The sequence below is a fragment of the Ixodes scapularis genome, unplaced genomic scaffold (assembly GCF_016920785.2).
Source record: "Ixodes scapularis isolate PalLabHiFi unplaced genomic scaffold, ASM1692078v2 PGA_scaffold0__279_contigs__length_252992795, whole genome shotgun sequence".
In the NCBI taxonomy this organism is placed as follows: domain Eukaryota; kingdom Metazoa; phylum Arthropoda; class Arachnida; order Ixodida; family Ixodidae; genus Ixodes; species Ixodes scapularis.
Genome location: NW_024609835.1, coordinates 19909678 through 19929173, shown reverse-complemented (window position 1 = coordinate 19929173; position 19496 = coordinate 19909678). Strand labels below are relative to the sequence as shown.

Sequence of the window (19496 nt, the reverse complement as noted above, 5' to 3'; positions counted from 1 at the left end):
AAAAACCAGGCGCACGAAGTGTGAACAATATTTCCCAGAAATTCCTGTTTGCTGGATGTGTCATTTCTCTGGCATGGGAACACGATCATCGTCTCCTTTTACATAAACCTTGCTTCCTTGAAATCAAGCTCGCACATAAATGCATGGAAATATTGACAAGGATTGATCCGTAGTCATGTTGCCAACATTTCGAAAGGAGGCAACCACACGGAACATTCGATCGCGTGATTTTGCCAGAACGATGTGAACCGTCCATTTGTTCCGTAAATGATAAATTGCTGGAAACGTTGCCCTCAATGTTTCGCAAACCAAATCCGCTTTCTATCTGTCCATACGTCCCATATTTTATTTAAAGATGACGGCCGCGTTGAGTTGGTTCGAAATAAAGAAATAGATTTTTTTCCTGCGATTCAGGCAGGATTATAGAAATAACCATCACAGACAGGCGAAACATTTATATTTCATATGCAATATAGTAATAAAACGCTTCCATCGCAAGAAGTTGCAGGAAAAGTAAAAGGAAAAAGTTAATTGATTTTTCCAGAGCTACTAGACCACTTCAAGCTGTTCAAATTGATCTTTTTTTTTTTTTTTATATATTCCGGTATTCTAGTTTTATAAATTTATGTTGTGTGAAAGTTTTTTTTTTATATTAGATTAAAGCGCATGTTAATTGTATACTTGAAAATGCTTCAAAGAACTGCCAGTTTATTAATTTTTATTTTTATTTTGCCACCAAGAAGAAAGCAGATACTGTTCATGGCTTTCGATCATTTCAGTAAATACTTATCACCTGCAACAACCACATTAAACTATTTTAGTCTGAAACTTGTTGAGGCAGCATTAATTGAGATTATAAGTTATTTAATAGAAAAATATTTGTTTGGTATGGTATAAGATCACATCAAACTCCGCGCAAGCATAGCCTTTCTGATGTGATATCATGGTCTTTCCTGATATAAAGATATCTTTAAAATTTAAATGTATGCTCTCCCGACGAAGCACGGCGACACTTCACCAGTGTTGTGACAGTGGCGGCGGAAAATCGGTCTTAGTATTGCTCGAATGTTGGTCGATATTGGGCAAATAGAAGTTCTAAAAAAATCATTATTTGTTGCAATACATTTTTTGATTTGAGGATAGCTCGATCAAGCAACCGTTTGAGCTAAACCGTGTTCCCTTAAACGGCCGTCTGTTTGTGTGCTTTCAACGCAGGCTTTGATCCCTCCATCCCCGGATTCCCTCGGTACACGATGATCGTGGACACGCACAGAGGAGTCTACAACCTCCGTATCCAAAATGTTCAACTCGAAGACGAAGCCGAGTACCAGTGTCAAGTAAGACGTCGCACTATGTTTCCTTGTCCAACCCAAAGTGTGTTCCCTTCTTTGTGCCACCTGTGATGAAATTTGTATTTCCCAACATACAGGGTTACATAGCGTCTCTTTGCGTTATACTGAATGGTTTATTTGTTTACTTTACAATACTGTCACTCCTTGAGCGGGTGCTACAGGACCCGATCAAGAAAATAAAACGCGGTTTTTCGGCTCTAAAATCTTAGCTACGCATCCCAGAATAGTGACACTCTGTGAGAACGTGACGTTAGCTGAGGTGACAAAATGTGAAAGATAGAAAACATGATGTAACCACGATCAGAATTATTTTTTTGAATGAGCGGACGTTGGCTTAGGCTAATGTTCAACAAGCCAATAAATAACATTGGGGGCGTTAAGCATTAATTGCAGTGCGAAAAAATTGGCTCCAAGAAAGTCCATGTTTTTTTAGTTTTTTTTCATTTTTCTTTTCTTTTGTACAAGTTTCTTTTTTCTTTTTACTTTTGTTTCTTCAATTTTATAAATGATACAGGCGATTATAACGTAATTTCTCCGTCTGATTATAATTAGGCTTAAGAGGACCTGGCCCCACAGAGAAAGTTTGTTTTTATCTCACATCTTTTGATCTAGCTAATGTCATGTTCTCAAACTTTCGCACTTTGTCACCACCACTAGTGTCATGTTTATTTTGTAGTTTCAGCTTTCTGAAACTACAGACACCCTGTGTCATTTTCTCGATCGACTCCTATGTCATAGGAGCAAGCAGAAAAAAAAAAACAATAATAACCACGCAATGCACCCGAAGTCTTCCTTGAATATCGATAAATGCCACACAACACTTTCAAAGATCATGTTATTTTAGAAAATTCAAAACCTAAGCAAGGCTTGGTACTCTTAGACAAGGCCCCCAGGCACTCTCAAGCTGTCAACGACAGCTTTTTCGCCCGGGGACCCCTAACACTGTGTTGGAAAATAAAATTGAATCGAATTCAATTGAATTGAAACATAAAATTATACCAAAAAGTCTATTAGCTACCTGTCTTGACACTTTGCAAACAACAATATGGTTGCAGCAACAGTGTCTTCTGACGGCACGGACGGAAAATTCAAGTTCTTCCACAGTACATAACCAACTACCACTGCAAAAATAAAAACTAAACTTGCCTTAACAAAGCAAAAACACAAAATAAAAATCAACAAAAACATAAATAAAGTAATCCACTTGAAGCCAAAAAGTGGCGGCCGACGTCCTGCGGTCTTTAAGTGTCCCAGCCAAAAAGCTTCGCAAAGAGAAAAGCAAGTTTCTTCGCGTAGGGTCCGCTGCCAATTCAAAAGTTCCATGAGGTTCATTCGCAAAATAGCACATATGCTCACCAAACTCTTACAGGGAATATGAATAATAAAGAAACGGGGGGCCTCTTTAAACCTCGGTCAACCAATCAATCTCGCGTCGGAGCGCTCCACCCATTACTCAGCCCTGTTGTTGTCGTCATCATCGCAACAATAATACGCAGCTTCTTTTTTCTTTATCTGTAGTTATTTTTTTTAAGAAAAAACGCGAATGCTACGCAGTTCTGATATGTGCAACTGAACTCTATGCGGCGAGTCGTACATTACATCTGAATTAATTGCACAATATTTAGATAACTACCCAGTACCTGCTAATTAGCTTCATAACACTGCCAGGATGAGTCACGTTACGCATTCAGTATTAGAGGAAATTTATATTACAGGTTTCACATATTTAACTAATTTAAGAAAGGTCGACAGGCGTTTAGATGTTCGTCCATCAGTTCTCGTGTTTAACACTTAAACATTATTACTAGTTTTTTTGTTTTTTTTTTTCCTTTGCGTTGTACTGTTTGACTTTTTGGCACCTCGTCATTAAGTGGACAGCTTGCGATCGGCGCATACACAAAGAAAGCTATTCCGAGATGGTGACGACGTAACTGAAGCGACAAGGTCACTCATCTAAGCGTGCGTCGTTGTGGGTAGGACTTTCGGTGCTATTTCTGCATGCAGATTCGGAATCGGGCGACAAAAGTGCGAAAACTGGCCGCTAACTATATATATATATATATTTTTTAATTTGTCAAAATTATTTTGCTTTTGATAATCACAACTTTAAAACTGCAATTGTAACAAAAAAAAAAGCATCTCACAATAAACTAAAAAAACAGTTAACGTATTGTACTTAATTATTCAACTTATTCTAACGAGTATCCACCCGCCCGAAGTGCGTTTGGCTGCGCAAGCCGCATTTGTGTACGTTTGGCTGCGCAAGCCCCATTGGTGTAACTTTCACATTCTAAAAAATTACAGCTCGCCTACTTTCCCGTGCATCACTCGGATATTGAGTCACTTCACTTGGCAAGGGCATGTTCAGAATGGGACCATTATGAAAGAGGTGTCTCTTTGAAGAACACAATTGTCGCTGGGCAATATAAGCATCTGGAACGTAACGTCCACTTCCCTGACCACGTCGTGTTTTCGGGCCAACCTCTCATTTGAGCATCGTCATTCAATGCGTGCACTCTGTAAATTACGATGATATGCCCAGCAGATGGTCTGCAGGGAAATAAATGCAAGAGCTATTTCTTTAAGTGTTCTAATAAAAGTCAAAGTCCCTTCCAATGAGAACTCAGTTTTCTTCATTCTGTAAAAAAACGCGAGGCGATTTTTATACTTCATTACAAAACAGGTTGACGTGCGCGTATATGTGAAGCACATTTAACGAAGAAAAAAACGGCCACGGCTCGTAATAAAGTTCTTCGGAAGAGAGTTGCATTGGGGCGAAACGCCTCTCTTTAATCAGCTGACGTGCCTTTAATCATCACACCTTCCTCCTTAATAATCGACCTTCGCAATAATTTTGGCGAATAGAATGTGTTCGTCAATACTAAAACAAAATTTAGTACAAACGTCATTAAGTCGTGCTACTTATTCACTTATTCTAGGAATACGCTTTCGATGAACCCATTTTTCTGCAAGAAGAGCATAGTCAACGGTAATGGAAAAAAAAAAGAAGCTAAATGGGTATTCTCCCTGACATTAAAGTCGCGTTTTTTCTCTCTCTCTACTTTAGCGCACAGAAGATAATATTAACGAAAGAAATAAAAAAAAAAAACATAACACGATTTGTTTAATATTCCGAAAACGAAACTGAGTTTGCGAAAGTGCTCCTGACTTGCTGTCGAATTAAATCAGTTTACCTGGGTCGACTGGGCTCCGGTTAGATGCTATTGCTTTTCAATTACTTTTATAAAAGCACATTTGCATGGGATGAAAAAAAGAGTAAGCTTTCACCTAGCATTACGACTAGTAGGCTTGAGCTGAAATGTGACTTTTTGGGTGCGTTATACAAATTATATGCGGACTTAACTCATCTTCAGAACAGCTTCTTAGATCGCGGAAAACTTATTTTCGATCCATACTGAGAAAAAAAAAGATACGTTGCCATGTGCATGATTTTGTTTTGGGCCATCATCTCAATAGTAAGCCAATTGCAGCCCTTTTTATTACTCCTCTTAAATTAAACTGTTTTGCGCAGTAATGCATAACCAGTTATACTGAATTAAAGGGAAACTAAGGACAGCTTTGGGCTTTTTCTTCATATTGTATTTTGAACAGGGTCAGCAAGTTTCTAGTTCTCTTGATCAATAGCTAAATATTCTTTTTTTTTCATAAATGTATTAAAAAAATACAAAAAACTTTGTTTCCACCGTTCTCTCTTTCGTCACTCATCGAGCTATTTGACATTATTGAATTGTGACTAAAGAGTTCTGTGACTGTTATAGTAGAATGTTCTGCGGAGGTTCCAAGCCAGTTCCTGCTTTCCTCGAGTTATACAAGTACGTGCCATGACTCTTCAAAGTTAGAGGGACACTCACGTGACCTTCTCACTTTTCAAAGCCGCAGACTTACGTCTATGCATTCGACAGATCTCACACCAAGCTGCCATTTTATTAATAGTTACCTTGGTCGGCGCAGCAGTCTTAATTCACCTTGCATTGTATGGGGGATCCAACAACAGTACTATACGTATTAGGTTGTTTTTTTTTGTTCAATATTTAAGTTTCATACATATTTCAAATTACGAGTTATTGCGGAATGGGCTATTTTTAGACTTCTGCACCTTAATAAAACATGCTTGGGGGTCGCAATTAGGGAGTCTTATTAAGGATACATTCTTAAGTGCCTGCATAGAACTCCTATGTCACATAATAAACGCAGCCTGAAAATCGTTTTTAGTACAATACATATGTCGCTGATCGATTTTGGGTTAGAAGCCATTCCCAAGAAGTCTTTTATTTTGACGCTTCAACGCCAAATGGTCCGAAAAATGTTAAGATGAGTCTTACAACCTAGATATAGCACTAATATTTATTATAGCTCATATTATAGCTTATTATTATAGCTTATTATTATAGCAGTAATATTTATTATATAGCTCAATAAAATATTGAGCTCAGTGTCCCTTGTTAGGGTTGATAAATGTAATATAATTACGCCAAAGAAAACCTTTGAGGTGGAAATAATATTCAAATTGGTGCCCCTGCTTCGCTGAACTCTGAAAGTGTGCAGGGTTTCAGTACTCGGTTAAACGCATTACTTTTGTCCCATATAAATTATTTAAATGAACTTTTGAACAGAAAATAAACGCAATTTGATTGTTGAAAGAAGGCTGCGTTAATACAAATATAAAAACAAGTTTTTCTGTTTTACTTTTATGGCACTACAATTTTATTTTTATAACCTATATGATTACCCAGTTTAAAATACCTGTTAAGCCATTTGCAAAAAAAAAAACTTAAAAAAACAGTAACAAAAAATTATGCCTTCCAACAAATGTTTAGTGTATGAATTTGAGAATATAAATGAAACACTTACTGAAAAAAAATGTTGGCGATATGATAAGAGGCCAAAGTATGCAGGCGAGCTGATTTGGAAACATCATTATCGAATAAATCTAATACCTGAGACGTTGAGAAATAAAATAACCGACAAGACGAAACAGAATCTTAAACGCAGCTGGGTTTATTTGCAAGAAAACGGCTATATATAGACGTTCTTAAAAACAAGAATGGAGGAACTTGTCTTCCTTTCTTTTTTGACTGGCAATTACTGGACCGAACTTATAATTTGTGTCTTAGAGGCCTTAATTCAGTGAATAAGTTGTCCTAATTAGTTTTTGATCTTTCAGGTTGGTCCAGCTCACAAGAACCACGCCATCTGGACAGCGGCTCAACTCAATGTTTTAGGTAAAAAAGAAGAAAAATCTTACCATGATTTGCATGCTTGGAGGAAATTTTACAGGAAGCAGCCCAGGCAATGCATTCACATTTCTCCGTCCTCATCAGATGTGGGTAGTTAATTACTAGACCATAACAGGCCTGGATGCATGGATCTGAACGTGCATGTCTTCATGCTGCTAAAAAAGGAGAGGTGCACCCGAAGAACCTGTCGTCATCTCCTTTTTGGTGTGTTCTTCAGTTGTTTTTCTTATGTTTTTTATATTACCTTTTTGGCAATAGTTGCGCAATATGCCTATATATTTACATTGGAAACACGAGTTTAAAAAACATGCCGAAAATATTATGTTCGGAAGGTGATGAAGTTATTTAGGACTATTACAATAAAAGAGCGACATGAAAAACTGTAGAGCTCTGAAATTGCAATATATTTGAAAATGAAACTACATCTAAAATTGTCTGTACAATGACCCCCCCCCCCCCCCCCCCCCGTAGCATGGTTTCCAAAGATAGTAGACCACGAGTTTTACCGGTTTCCATCTGATTCTAAGTTATACTTTATGCGCCAATCTTGTAGTTTTTATTTTTAAATGTGAAGAAAGGACTCTGTTGCACCCTTCGTGCTCATCCTTTGAAACAGCATTTTCTTTGCCTTCCCATGAGGTTTGCTCCACTTTTGATGTATCCTTCTTGATTTTTTTTTTTTTAATTTCTCGGTCTTATCCACATGAATTCTGAAGCGTAAAATGAACCACGTGAAGGCGCTTGCTTCATCTCAATCTTCTTAAGCCGCGGTCAGCCCGCTAATGAATTCTACAAGATACAATCTGCATACGTCGTCTGAGACATTGCTTGTCTGACGATGGTTATGCAAAAACCGTCTGGAGGAATGCTTGATTGAGGCGAGTCCGCAGACCATTCTACCGTCATGTTGGCCGCGAACGCTCTGCCCTTAAAGCTCATGTGTGTAAATCTAAACAATAAACACTCTACAATTATCATGGGTCTTCCTTTAACCCCTTAGCCAATGAGAACAGCGGTGGTGTCTCGAACCAAAGGTCATGTTGTTCAAGCGAGACAGAGGCAACCGTGTCATCTAATACTGATTCAACCTGACTATTAGGCCTTCACACAAATCGTCCTTCACACTGTCTTGGTGTGAATTGTTGTACACGCACACCACACAACTTCGTCTGCCAGCACGAACACGCACACAACAATAGATACTAAAGGACTTCGCAGAATTTATTTCTAACGTGCATTATAGGTAGTGGGACAAACTAGCTGACAACAAAACATGTTAAATAAATTAAAGAACTGCGAAAATTTTGAAACGGTAGCAACGGAAGAAAGGGTGCGAGTCCTATTTTTTTCTGGCGTTAATGGATTTTCGCCATCATCAGCTAACCAGGCACTCTGAAGTCGTGGTCACATCGCTAATACATCATACAAAAGTTAGTTTGCAAACGATCTGTTAGGTGTGTTTATTTCTTGTATGACATTCCTTTCACCTCTTGGGACACAGCGCGGACAACAGGCGTGGACGAAGAAGAAACACACAGGACGAGCGCTGACTATGAACTGAATTATTTTAATAGGAAAACACATGAAAACGACCATTCATATTTTGCAGTTCATCCCCCGTCTGCGTATTACGAGACACTTTCATAGCGGCGTGATGGCACGTGTTGCTATCCCAAATTCAAAAACGCCACCTCACTGTCCAGCAGTGCCAAAGACGGTTATCTGACACACGAGGTTCCCGCCCTTTTTATTTGGTACGCTTCTACTATTTCTCTAGACACTTGATCCCTGTGTCTGAACAAAACTTCAGTGTCACTGATTCTCGGCTCACAGTTACAATCCCGACAGTGCATTGCAAGATGAGAGTATGCACACCCCTTCAACGAACTCTGGTGCTCTCTTAGAAGTATGTTCAAACAGCGCCCCGTTTGGCCAATATACACCCGCCCACATGAAAAAGGTATCCTATACACTGCTCCAACGGTGCATGAAGCGAACTGTGTGCCATGCTTTACAGTGCAACCGTGACTACTCGGATTTTTCCGCTTACTAAGACGCCTTTCTATGGCGGGGCAAATCTGACTCAGCTTGTTTTTGGTCGAAAAAGGCTACTCACACCGTATCTTGCTGCGATCCTCTTTAACCCGTGCGAAACGCGGTGAATGTAAGAAATGGACGCCACCTTCTTTTTGTTATTCCCTTCTCGCTCAGCACAGTTTGTTACTGCATTGGCCCTTCAACTCTTTACTTTTTCGCAGGTTGCGGTAATCACCGGATCTGGAAAGCCTGCTTCTCGGAGCCTTGCTATTTGCTCTAAAACGCTCTCCTTCATTTTGTGCTCGCACGATTTCGACAGGGCATTCCGGACACAAGACACAGCAATACTGTTTTTTATCAGCTTTGAATGGGCGGACCGGAAATCAAGCAGAGATTTAGCGGTTCTGGGATGGTGAGACCAACATACATGCTCATGCGTAACATCGATACTGAGATCCAGAAACTGAATCTGGTGTTCTTTGGGGGTTGCGAAAGTGAATTTTAGCCCTAATCCTTGTTCATTGAATGTCTTTAGCACGTTCTCGATTGTCTCGTTAAAATTGGGTTTTTCTACGAATACAAGATAATCATCTACGTATCTGAAAATTCTTCCAGCAAGTCCCAAACTTTGTCTTGCCATCCAATACAGGTGGGCCTTAAATAAAAAAAACAGTACTTCAAGGAAATCTTTGACTGTTACACCGCATTGAAATCTGAAGGCTATCTTCTCATTCTGGTCCAAAATACATTCCTGTACGCTCCTCATGAGGTCGCCGTGAGGCATCGAATAGTACAGGTCTTCGACGTCTATCCTAAAAGCATTGCAGCTTTTTGGGTTGTTTTCCTTCAGAAACTCAATGACAACCAAGGAACTCGGGATGCCAAAAGGGTCGCCTATTACCACCGAGTAAAGGTTCCTTTGTAGGTACCCAGACAATGCTTGGAGCCAGGTGCCCTTTTCCGATACAATGGTACGAAACGAGATTTCAGGTTTGTCCGTCTTAGCCGCAAAGAATACCTCCAACATGAGGTTCTTCTGTTTTTTCACACCTGCGGCCACTTTTTGGAGGTGAAGTCTATTGAGGAGTTCTACAGCTTGTGCCTTAACCTTTGAGGGTTTACGGAGAAACTGTCGAAAGTTTTTCTGCACCGCCATACTCGCTTTCTCTGAGAACATGGATTCTGGCATAATGACGAAGAACCCCTCCTTATCTGACAGCAGTGCACGTAGCGCATGGGAAGCCAGATATTCTATCACAGGTTCCAGCGCTCGGCTTCTCGTAGGCCTACCTTCAGTCCTTGCCATAACGTCCACGCACTCCGCTATGCATCTCTATTTTTCTTACTCCAGTACTTTGCGTGACACGGCCCTTGATATTCCCAGTTTCTCAACTTGGTTGAGGACCGGTTCGAAGCAGAACTTCGGCCCCTTTGCAGAACCAGCTTGTGTTTTTCCGGGATCAGCTGTTCGCCTAGGACCACCACTGTGCCCTCCTTGGCGTTGGTTTTCTTCTTGGTTGGTAACGTGGGACGCACTTGATTCCACAGGACCTCGGTGCACTAGGTTGTGATGTTCGACCATTCTTGAAATTGGCGATTCCCTCCTGGCTGTTGCTGCGTGTGGCCGCAAGTGACACGTAGGCAGTCTTTGAAGAAGCGAACTTGTTGCCACCATTCCGAGCATAGAATTCAGCACATCCTTCTCGAGTAGTAGTAGTAACAAATTTATTCCGAAAAAGGGTGGCACATGGCCTGTTCCTTCTCGAGTGTCCCGTCGATGGGGTCATCCAGCCACAGAGAACTTGTAACTCCGGGGGGCACAGGGATTTTCTGGCGTACCATGACGCAACTCGAGCCTTGCAGACGTACACCGCGATCAGGGACGATAAAAGCGCGGGATTAGTATGAAGGTCGTTAGAACATTGAAAAGAGCCCTTTGTACTAGAAATTGCACTTAGAAGAATGGATAGTTGGGCGAGTTGATGGGAATTCATCTTGGGACACAGCGCGAACAACAGACGTGGACGAAGAAGAAACACACAGGACGAGCCCTGACTATCAACTGAATTATTTTAATAGGAAAACACATGAAAACGACCATTCATATTTTGTAGTTCAACCCCCGTCTGCGTATTACGAGACACTTTCATAGCGGCGTGATGGCACGTGTTGCTATCCCAAACTCAAAAACGCCACCTCACTGTCCAGCAGCGCCAAAGACGGTTGGCTTACACAAGAGGTTCCCGCCCTTTTTATATGGTACGCTTCTACTATTTCTCTAGACACTTCATCCCTGTGTCTCAACAAAACTTCTCTCTAGAGAAATAGTGGAAGCGTACCAAATAAAAAGGGCGGGAACCTCGTGTGTCAGCCAACCGTCTTTGGCACTGCTGGACAGTGAGGTGGCGTTTTTGAATTTGGGATAGCAAAACGTGCCATCACGCCGCTATGAAAGTGTCTCGTAATACGCAGACGGGGGGTGAACTGCAAAATATGAATGGTCGTTTTCTTGTGTTTTCCTATTAAAATAATTCAGTTGACAGTCAGCGTTCGTCCTGTGTGTTTCTTCTTCGTCCACGTCTGTTGTTCGCGCTGTGTCCCAAGATGAATTCCCACCAACTCGCCCAATTATCCATGATTGCTTTTACACTATTCATACGAAAATGCCCTCAGACATGTTCAAAACTTGCATATGTAAAACGCAAACTCGGTTGGAGCATGTTCAAGGAGTGTACGCCGATAATGCTGTCGTGAATATCTGCAGCGACACCGTGACCTTTGTATGATGTGCGAGCAGTGGGACGATAGCTCAAAGCGTCCGCGTGTCTCCTCTTCCAGTTCCTTCCAAGGAGGTCGAGCTTCGACATCGCGGCAACGGTAGCGTTGTCGAGGTCCGTGAGGCCGAGCACGTGAACATCGCCTGCTGGGTGAGGAACACCAAGCCTGTTTCGCACATCAAGTGGTTTCGCAACGGCAGTCCGCTACCTAAAGGTGAGATTTCTTACCTACTTCTTTAATGAAAGCACCTTTCCACTAAGCAGCAAGAAAAAAAACAAGAAAAAACAACAAATACTTGTTATTTGGCCATATTATTCAAACAACTAAGTCTAGCATCTCTGCTTTCAGAAGCTTATATGCTGCCACCGACTCACGATGCACTGGAAACAACAACCATTGGCTTTTCTTTTTTTTTATCGGTTAGTTAAAAAATTGGCGATAACCATCGGATGCCTATATTAAACTAGCTTCAATGGCAAAGATATATTCACCCGTTTTCCTCTGCAACTGTATATTATTGAAACACCACGTCGATTAATCTTCGTATTTAGCAGACTTATTCAAGGCACGATCCTGGTAATCGGCGTACTGGGACGTCGGGGTGCATCATACGTTCGAGGTATTTTTGAGGCATGTAAATAAATTAAAAACAAAAAAAACACCTTTTGTATTTTTGTGCCGTGGAGAGCAGTAGATAAACAACGGCTTTAGAAGAATTTGAAAGGGATTCTGGATGACCTTTCTCTTTTCGCCTTCGATAATTTCAGCTTCCCGGCACCTGGTTCCCGTCACTCCTCGGGAAGCCAAAAATATACTGACTGCCTGCCGAATGTTTTGTTCTCTCCTGTTATTAAACTTTTTGAGCTGCAGGCTACTTCGTATTAAACATTTAGAAGATCAAACTAAGCCGTTTATTTGTTGCCGAGAGATCTTTATTAAATATTTCTTGAGGAGAAGTGCCATATGTGCGGTTAGGGTTATTATATAATAAGAATTGTAATTGACAACTTAAAAAACACAGGGTACCCCTAATTATGTTCGCACTCCTTGCTTTGTAATTCTTTCTTTGACGTTCATACTATCGGCGACTGCTGTAATCTCAATGGCCATGGAACGAAAATATTATGCCCGGGATTTACCACGCCATTCATTTCTTCAACTGTCATGAACTGTAACGCTGAAGAGTAGAACGAATGCGAGCCTCATAATGTAATTGTTGTGTAAAACAGCACGTGTAAACAAGATGCATGTGCCGCATGTCTTAGTATGCGCGGACATAAAGTGATTGTTAAGAGCATGTGTTGAAGAAAACAAAACAAAAAAAAACTGTAATAAGGTGGAGAACTGGGCCAGTTGGTTCACGTTATACATGATGGGGAAAAACAGCTGAGAAAACACGAACTACGAAGAGGAACATACACGACAGGACAATGCTGCACTCGCAACTGAAGAATTTTAATTCTTCAATTGCAAGTTCAACGGGAACCCCGGCGGAGTCGGGGTTCCCGTTGACACTCTTGGCGGAAGTAGCCAGCACCTTTCTTAATAAAACAAAGAGGCTAGAGAGGACGAAGCCGCAAAGGGAAAAGAAGCGCGTGGAGGTGGTCCAAGTGATGCAAATCTATCGATAAATTAACTATCGATACTATCAATAGTTTTTCCAAAACTATCGATTATACCGCAGAACTATCGATAGCCGACTATCGATAGTACTATCGATAGTTTTTCAATAGTCAACTATCGATAGTTCTATCGATAGTTTTCCGATAGTCGAATATGGATAGTACTATCGATAGTTTTTTTACTCTCGATAGTCAAATTTCTGGCGACTATCGATACTATCGATAGTTTTGCATCACTATGCTAAGTGCTTGGGCTAGTTGCTGTCCAATTTGAAAAAAATAAAGCAAGAAAAAGAGAATATGGATTGACGCAAACTACTAGTTTCGCAAAACTAGCGATAGTAAACTGTCGACATTACTATAGATAGGTTTACGATAGTGGCTATTGATAGTTTTCCGGTAGTCGATTAACGATAACTTTCTGATAGTCAACTATCGATAGTACTATGCATACCTTTTCGATAGTCGACTGGCAATAGTACTATCGATAGTTTTTCGATAGTCGACTATTGATAGTACTATCGTTAGCTTTGTACCACTAAGTGGTCCCCTACCTCCACCGCGTTTCCTATGACTTGAAACAAGAACGTGGGACATCTGGATTACCGGTTGTGTTTTCGGCGCTCCAAAAACTAGGCCAGATATGTTCCAGGGTTGGTGCGGTGTTACGGTCGTTCCAGTGCGAAGTGCACCAAGGTGCACAGAAAACCTTTTGTCACTTGTGTTTCGTATGTGGTATATAGATGCCTCTGTCATGTAACAGGTGCTACGTGGGGCAAACAGGAAGATGTTTGAAGGATAGATTACGAGAACATTCATATTTGCTCGAAGCCACGGTTGGGGGGCTTTTGCAAATACATTGCAGAAAGTGCAAACTTCGGCCTGACTTTGGCAGCGTCACCATTCTGGGCGCACACAAGAAGAGGGTGACGAGAACGATTATAGAGGCCTTTCACATTTCGTGTCATGGTCATTCATGTGTTAGCGAACCTTCAATGGCGCTGTCAGCAAAAGAGATAGGTATCCTTCCTGCGGGAAAATATGAGTCACATAGTGAACGGGTAGTTTATTGACAAGCTTCACGGTTCGCGAGAGTGTTCCTTTGCTTGCGTGCAATCTTTTAAGATACTGTGTATGTTTTTTTATATTTGTTTTCTTTATTAAAATTATTCAGTGGCGAGTACAGCATTGTCATGTCGTGTATGTTTCTTTTCGTAGTCCGTGTTTTCTGAGCTGTTTTTCCAATCATGTAAAACAAAAAAAAAACATCCTTTCGTGGCACCTTCAAGTGCCCCTCGCTCATCTTCCGAAATGCCTCGCAGACAAGGTGCAGAGCAAAGAGGACGCTTCCGGCGAAAAGCTGCTCTCCGTGTACACGTCCATCACGTTGTATCCCAAGTTGGACGACAACCACGCCGTGTACACCTGCGAGGTTCACCACCCGGCTCTCACGGCTCCACTTAGGTCCTCGGTCACCATCAGTGTGCTTTGTAAGTTTATTGCTACAACGTGCTTCGCGTATCGCACATCTGAGTTGACGGTATTGGATGTCTTTTCAAGCGAACACCTGGACCCTCGGTCGGTAGAGGCCGAGATTTCAGCAATGTACGTGGGAGTAATTAAAGTGCCTTCTGGAAATGTAACTTAATTGTGTTGCACTCCAGGGAAGCCCGTTGTTCAAAATCTCATTAAAAAGAATTTATCATGGAATCATTTTGGGGTTTGGAAATAAAAGTACCTGAATAATCACAACATCCAACTAGAGTGGGGCGCAGAAGAAAGTTCCCTTTTTGAGCGAGACGTACAGTGTCTTGCTCGCCTTCACGAGTGCGTGCATTTATTCAATTTACACTCGCCAATGCATTCATAATTGTGTTGTTGGAATGCTTGAAACAAACATTACACCTGCGCATATCTTGGCATGTATAAAGCTCCCTGCGGCCCTCCTCCACCCTCTCCCCTTGGACGCATTCAGTACAACAATGGTCGATTTTCCTTTCTTCGGCTACTAAATCGGCCCTGTACACCTTTAGAAATATTGAGCGTCTACTTTCCCGCACTAAGCACAAATAATTGCTCGAATGTAGGGATGGAGCTCGGCGATCGACGAGGATGAAGCTATGTTTGGTCCTGAAAACACAAGGCTACGATGGGATTCGCAACTTTCAGTGATGGTGGTACCCCGGTGGGATAATCGCGCTCCCTAGATCTTAGACGATCAGCTTCAGAATGAAAGTGCTTACTTGCACCTTCCAGACGATGAAAATAATGCGAGACTCTTATATCGCTGGCGTTTTACCAAATTATAATTAACAACTCGTCGTAGACACAACCTTGAACTGCTGTTCTTCGACGACCGTCAAGACGACAGCCATAGTGATAGGATACTTCCTCTATAGGTCGTGAAAGTTGCCAGAACTGAGCATGGCGAAACGCGGTGCTCAACGCCAATGCACAGATTTTTTTTTATGTCGAAAGGTATATTGAATTTGGTCATTCGCTCCCCGCCCCCCTTTCCGTAAATTGCAACGATTAACTCCCCCAGGTACTTATAAGGATAGCAGACTTTTCATATTTAAGAGTGTAATCTAAACCTCACCAGCATCTAGATAATCTTAATTGTCGTCGTCGGCGACCTCCTTTGCCAGTCCTTTGTCAGTGTCGTCATCACCAGCATCATGGCGCTGTTTGAATTCCAAAAGTAGAGTGGCTCACTGTTGCTTGCTGCATGCGCCTTGCTCGACTGGCGACATCTTTTGGGACGCAGATTGCCGCCTTTCATGACCGCGGGCACAATTTGGCCTCCTGCTTCTTGACTGGCGCCGAAAACGAACGTATATGTGGCAGAACGCGTGACGTTGCAGGCTCTAAAAGTTAGGCCGCGTCACTTCACATGTGGTAATGCTTAGTAACTGCGCAAACAGTTCATAAACAACTGCGGACAGTGGGAGGCAAAACGGCGGATTGGCTAGCAAACGATAGAGTCGTCCTAGCTCTGAAAGGGCTGCCAGTCCTTCCAGAGCTAGGATTTCATATATCTCTATATCTTGACCCTATCTGAAGACACTCTACGCAGTGACTTTAACTCAAGCCAGTAAATAACGCAAAAGGTCGTGCAGTGAAAACGAGTTCTAACGATGCATGCACCTGGGGCCGGACACAGAATGATGACTTCTTAAAGTGTTTATTTATTCGTCTGTTCCTCAGATCCGCCCGGAGTTCCCGAGATTGAAGGCTACCAGGACGGCGACATCGTGCAAGTGGGGGACACGTTGACCCTGGCCTGCATCTCCCGGGGTGGCAATCCTCCGGCCACGCTCACCTGGACCAAGGACGGGGTACTACTCACCGCCAAATACAAGAACGCCACCCGGGAGGCCACAAACACGTACACCTTCACCGTCACGGCTGGAGACAACAACGCCGTGTATCGCTGCGAGGCCACCAACCTCGTCACGCTGCAGCCCTTTGAAGCCTCGGTGAAACTCAGCGTGCTGTGTGAGTAGATTCGACTAAATGCGCGTTGAAGGCAGCTGGTTGGCGGACGATATATTCTCCCGATGGCTCCGGCGTGTGTACTGCCCCGCGATATACTCCGAGAGCCAATAATTGCTCCTTTTTTAAGCTGCATGGCCAAGGACAAGGATGACTGCTAAAGTGACCCAGTGGGGTTGCAGGCTCGGTGGCAACAAAGCCCATCCTTTTTGCCCCTGACATAGTATGGCAATCGAGTAATGAAAGCGGTCGTCTTTCTGTTTAGTCGAATTTATTAATGGCAGAGTTATTAATTCCCTTCTCACATTGTCACTAACTATAAGGAATAATCACTGGCGGCCTTAGCTGAGGCCGCTGCTGCTGAGCGCGTGCTGACAACGGGCTTGCGCAGTTCTTTGGCAGCGTGCATTTTACGCTTTCAAGATTGCCGGTCTTAGCAGTCTATTAATTCGAGCGCACTAATAAATAAACGTGCTCGAATATGGCGTACACTGAGTAGCACCTATTGTATCGGGGATGTCGGTTTGATGCTCTGGCTTTCGGCTTCAGTTGCCCCTTCGCGCGTGAGCATCACGGGACCCAAGGAGGCTAAGGCCGGGGACATGGTGACCATGACGTGCACCACGGCACCGAGCAACCCGTCCGTGGACGTGGCCTGGAAGCTCGACGGCAGCGCCGTGCAACCGGCGTCCGACCAGTCCACGGTGCAGACAAAAGAAGGCTGGGTGACATCGTCCAACCTCACCATCACCCTCACCAGGCAGGTAATAGACAGCTTCGCCATCATCATATGCGGAATTTTGAATAGTGCGCGCGGACGGCAACCGTCGAACAATTAACATTTCCGATTATTCATTTCTCTCGTGCAATAATCACCACTTTTTAAGTGTGCCTCACAAAGTTCGCTATACTATGCCAGGTTATTTTATGACAGGAGCGCAATATTTTCATGGGGACAGTTCCGATTAGTAATAATGACAGAGTGTAAAGTATTTAATCAGTTTATTTAATGTCGCTGATACAGGTGTGACAATAGCATACTATTTCCTATATGAGGTGAGGACTTGATAGATTTTCTGTGAATCCGATGCCACAAAATCGAATCAAAGAATCTCAAAACAAACTCATGCACTATTTCTTATTGACCAAAATCATAGACGTGTGCTCTAGCTGCGACACGCTACTCTCATATTAAAATAATCGCAGCTAAAGATTCTGCCACCTCTACGTTGGTCAATTAATACCTATATCCCATTTTTATTCATTCGTGTTTCTGTTTCTTTTTTTTATATTTGAAAGTTTTTTTTGTTTTTTTTTAATTATGTGTCTACACTCTAAAACAATCCCCTCAGACAATCCTGTGCGTACGGACAACAGCCATGGTGCTTCATTCATTCAGTCGAACCAATCGAGAGTTCTAGCAAATCGTTTCTGTTGGCCTGATACCAATCAAGTCCCGCGCTTCAAAAACGCTTGGAAGTAGCAGTGCGAGCTCCTCCCACAAATTATGCGCAACGAAAACAAGAACTGACAAATTTCTCCAATGAGAAGGGCGATTATCTCGAAATAAAAACCTATCCAAATGCGCTCATTAAGGGTGGAACAAGGTGTATAGTTGGGTAGTTGGTTGATGATGTTGAAAGGGTATTAAAATAACCCAAAAGAAAGAGGGTGGGCAAGTGGAAGGAGAACACAGACACAGCGCTAAATTAAGCGCGAGACACATGCGCGAAAAATCCATCCGATGTGACGTCCGATCCGGCAATACGACTGCCTGATCCGAAGAATTTGGTCGCTTCAGACGTCGGATCGGCGACCCGGCGTGCGTCCAACGGGCCAGATAATTTCGAACGGCGGACGGACTGTCGGAAGCATCCAGCCAATGAGAGCATAGCTAGCGCGAACGTCATGATGGTGTACGGTATGGAGAGACGAACAAGCAAACGGGACTGACCTGAGCGACGGGAAGCCGGACGCGTGAATCGCGCTGACCCATTAAAGAAAGATGGCCTCAGTAAAGATTGCATGCGCTAGCGAGAACGAGACCCTGATTTCGCTCGTCCGAGCTGAACCGTCAATCTGGGACCAGACCTGGAGCGCTTGCCTGGGCAGAGCCGAATGGATCATCGTGTCGCATGCAAGGTCGAAAGCGTGTGTCTCCAACTGTCGCATACGGCAGTTAGGAGCGGCGTTCGGACTGTCGGATCGGACGTCGGATCGGACGTCGGATCGGACGTCGGATCGGACGTCGGATCGGACGATTTTGCCGTCCATGTGTCTCGCGCAATAGAGCTGAAAACTTTACTTGTGCACGGTAGAGCAAGTAAACATAAAAAACCGTATAGACACAAACAACAACCCGATAGCACACCCCTCCCCCATCATGCCGACACACGCCTTGCCGGACTTCCTTATGAAATCAACATCTTCACTTGCTAGGGCTATGAATAACACGCTTACACGAAGCGTCATAGCCAACAATAAAAAAAAATATCCAGAGTAAACCTAAGTACTTTGTTATAAGTTGTGAATGCGAAATCATTCTCGGCACTGAGAGGCGCAGAAGCGGCCGCAGCGCCGGCAGGGAGTACGGCGGTGCGCCGCGCAGACCGCTCTGGCTCGCTGGTGACTGCTGCGCCGCTGGGTGAGGCAACGGTGGGAGTGCGAAGCCCGGCGCCGCGCGTGCTAAAATCACACGTCTTCTCGTCCTCATCCTCGCTCTAGCTGCGGGCACCGGTTGACAACATTATATCTTAAAGCGTAAAGGTAGGCCTAACGTTAGGCCTAACGTCAGGCCAGCGAGTACCCGCGTCCCACCTCACGTCGAATATATGCGCGTACCGGTAGACGGCGTTAGACCTGAAAGCGTAACGTTAGGCCTAATGTTAGGCCAACATCAGGCCAGCGCATAACTGCGTCCCCCCCCCCCCCTTCCGCCCTCTCTAGCATTTTCG

The 19496-nt window shown here is 43.1% G+C and overlaps 1 protein-coding gene across 1 annotated transcript in view; it reads left to right on the top strand.

Moving 5' to 3' along the window:
- Positions 1–355: 355 nt before the first annotated feature.
- The window catches only part of LOC120844551 (nephrin), a 32328-nt gene continuing 13187 nt past the window's right edge, over positions 356–19496 (top strand). Inside the window, exons 1-7 of the mRNA XM_042291435.1 lie at positions 356–371; positions 1216–1337; positions 6538–6595; positions 11486–11638; positions 14370–14537; positions 16255–16545; positions 17092–17306. Of these exons, the coding sequence (XP_042147369.1) occupies positions 356–371; positions 1216–1337; positions 6538–6595; positions 11486–11638; positions 14370–14537; positions 16255–16545; positions 17092–17306 (1023 nt within the window). The remainder of the gene's footprint in view (positions 372–1215; positions 1338–6537; positions 6596–11485; positions 11639–14369; positions 14538–16254; positions 16546–17091; positions 17307–19496) is intronic.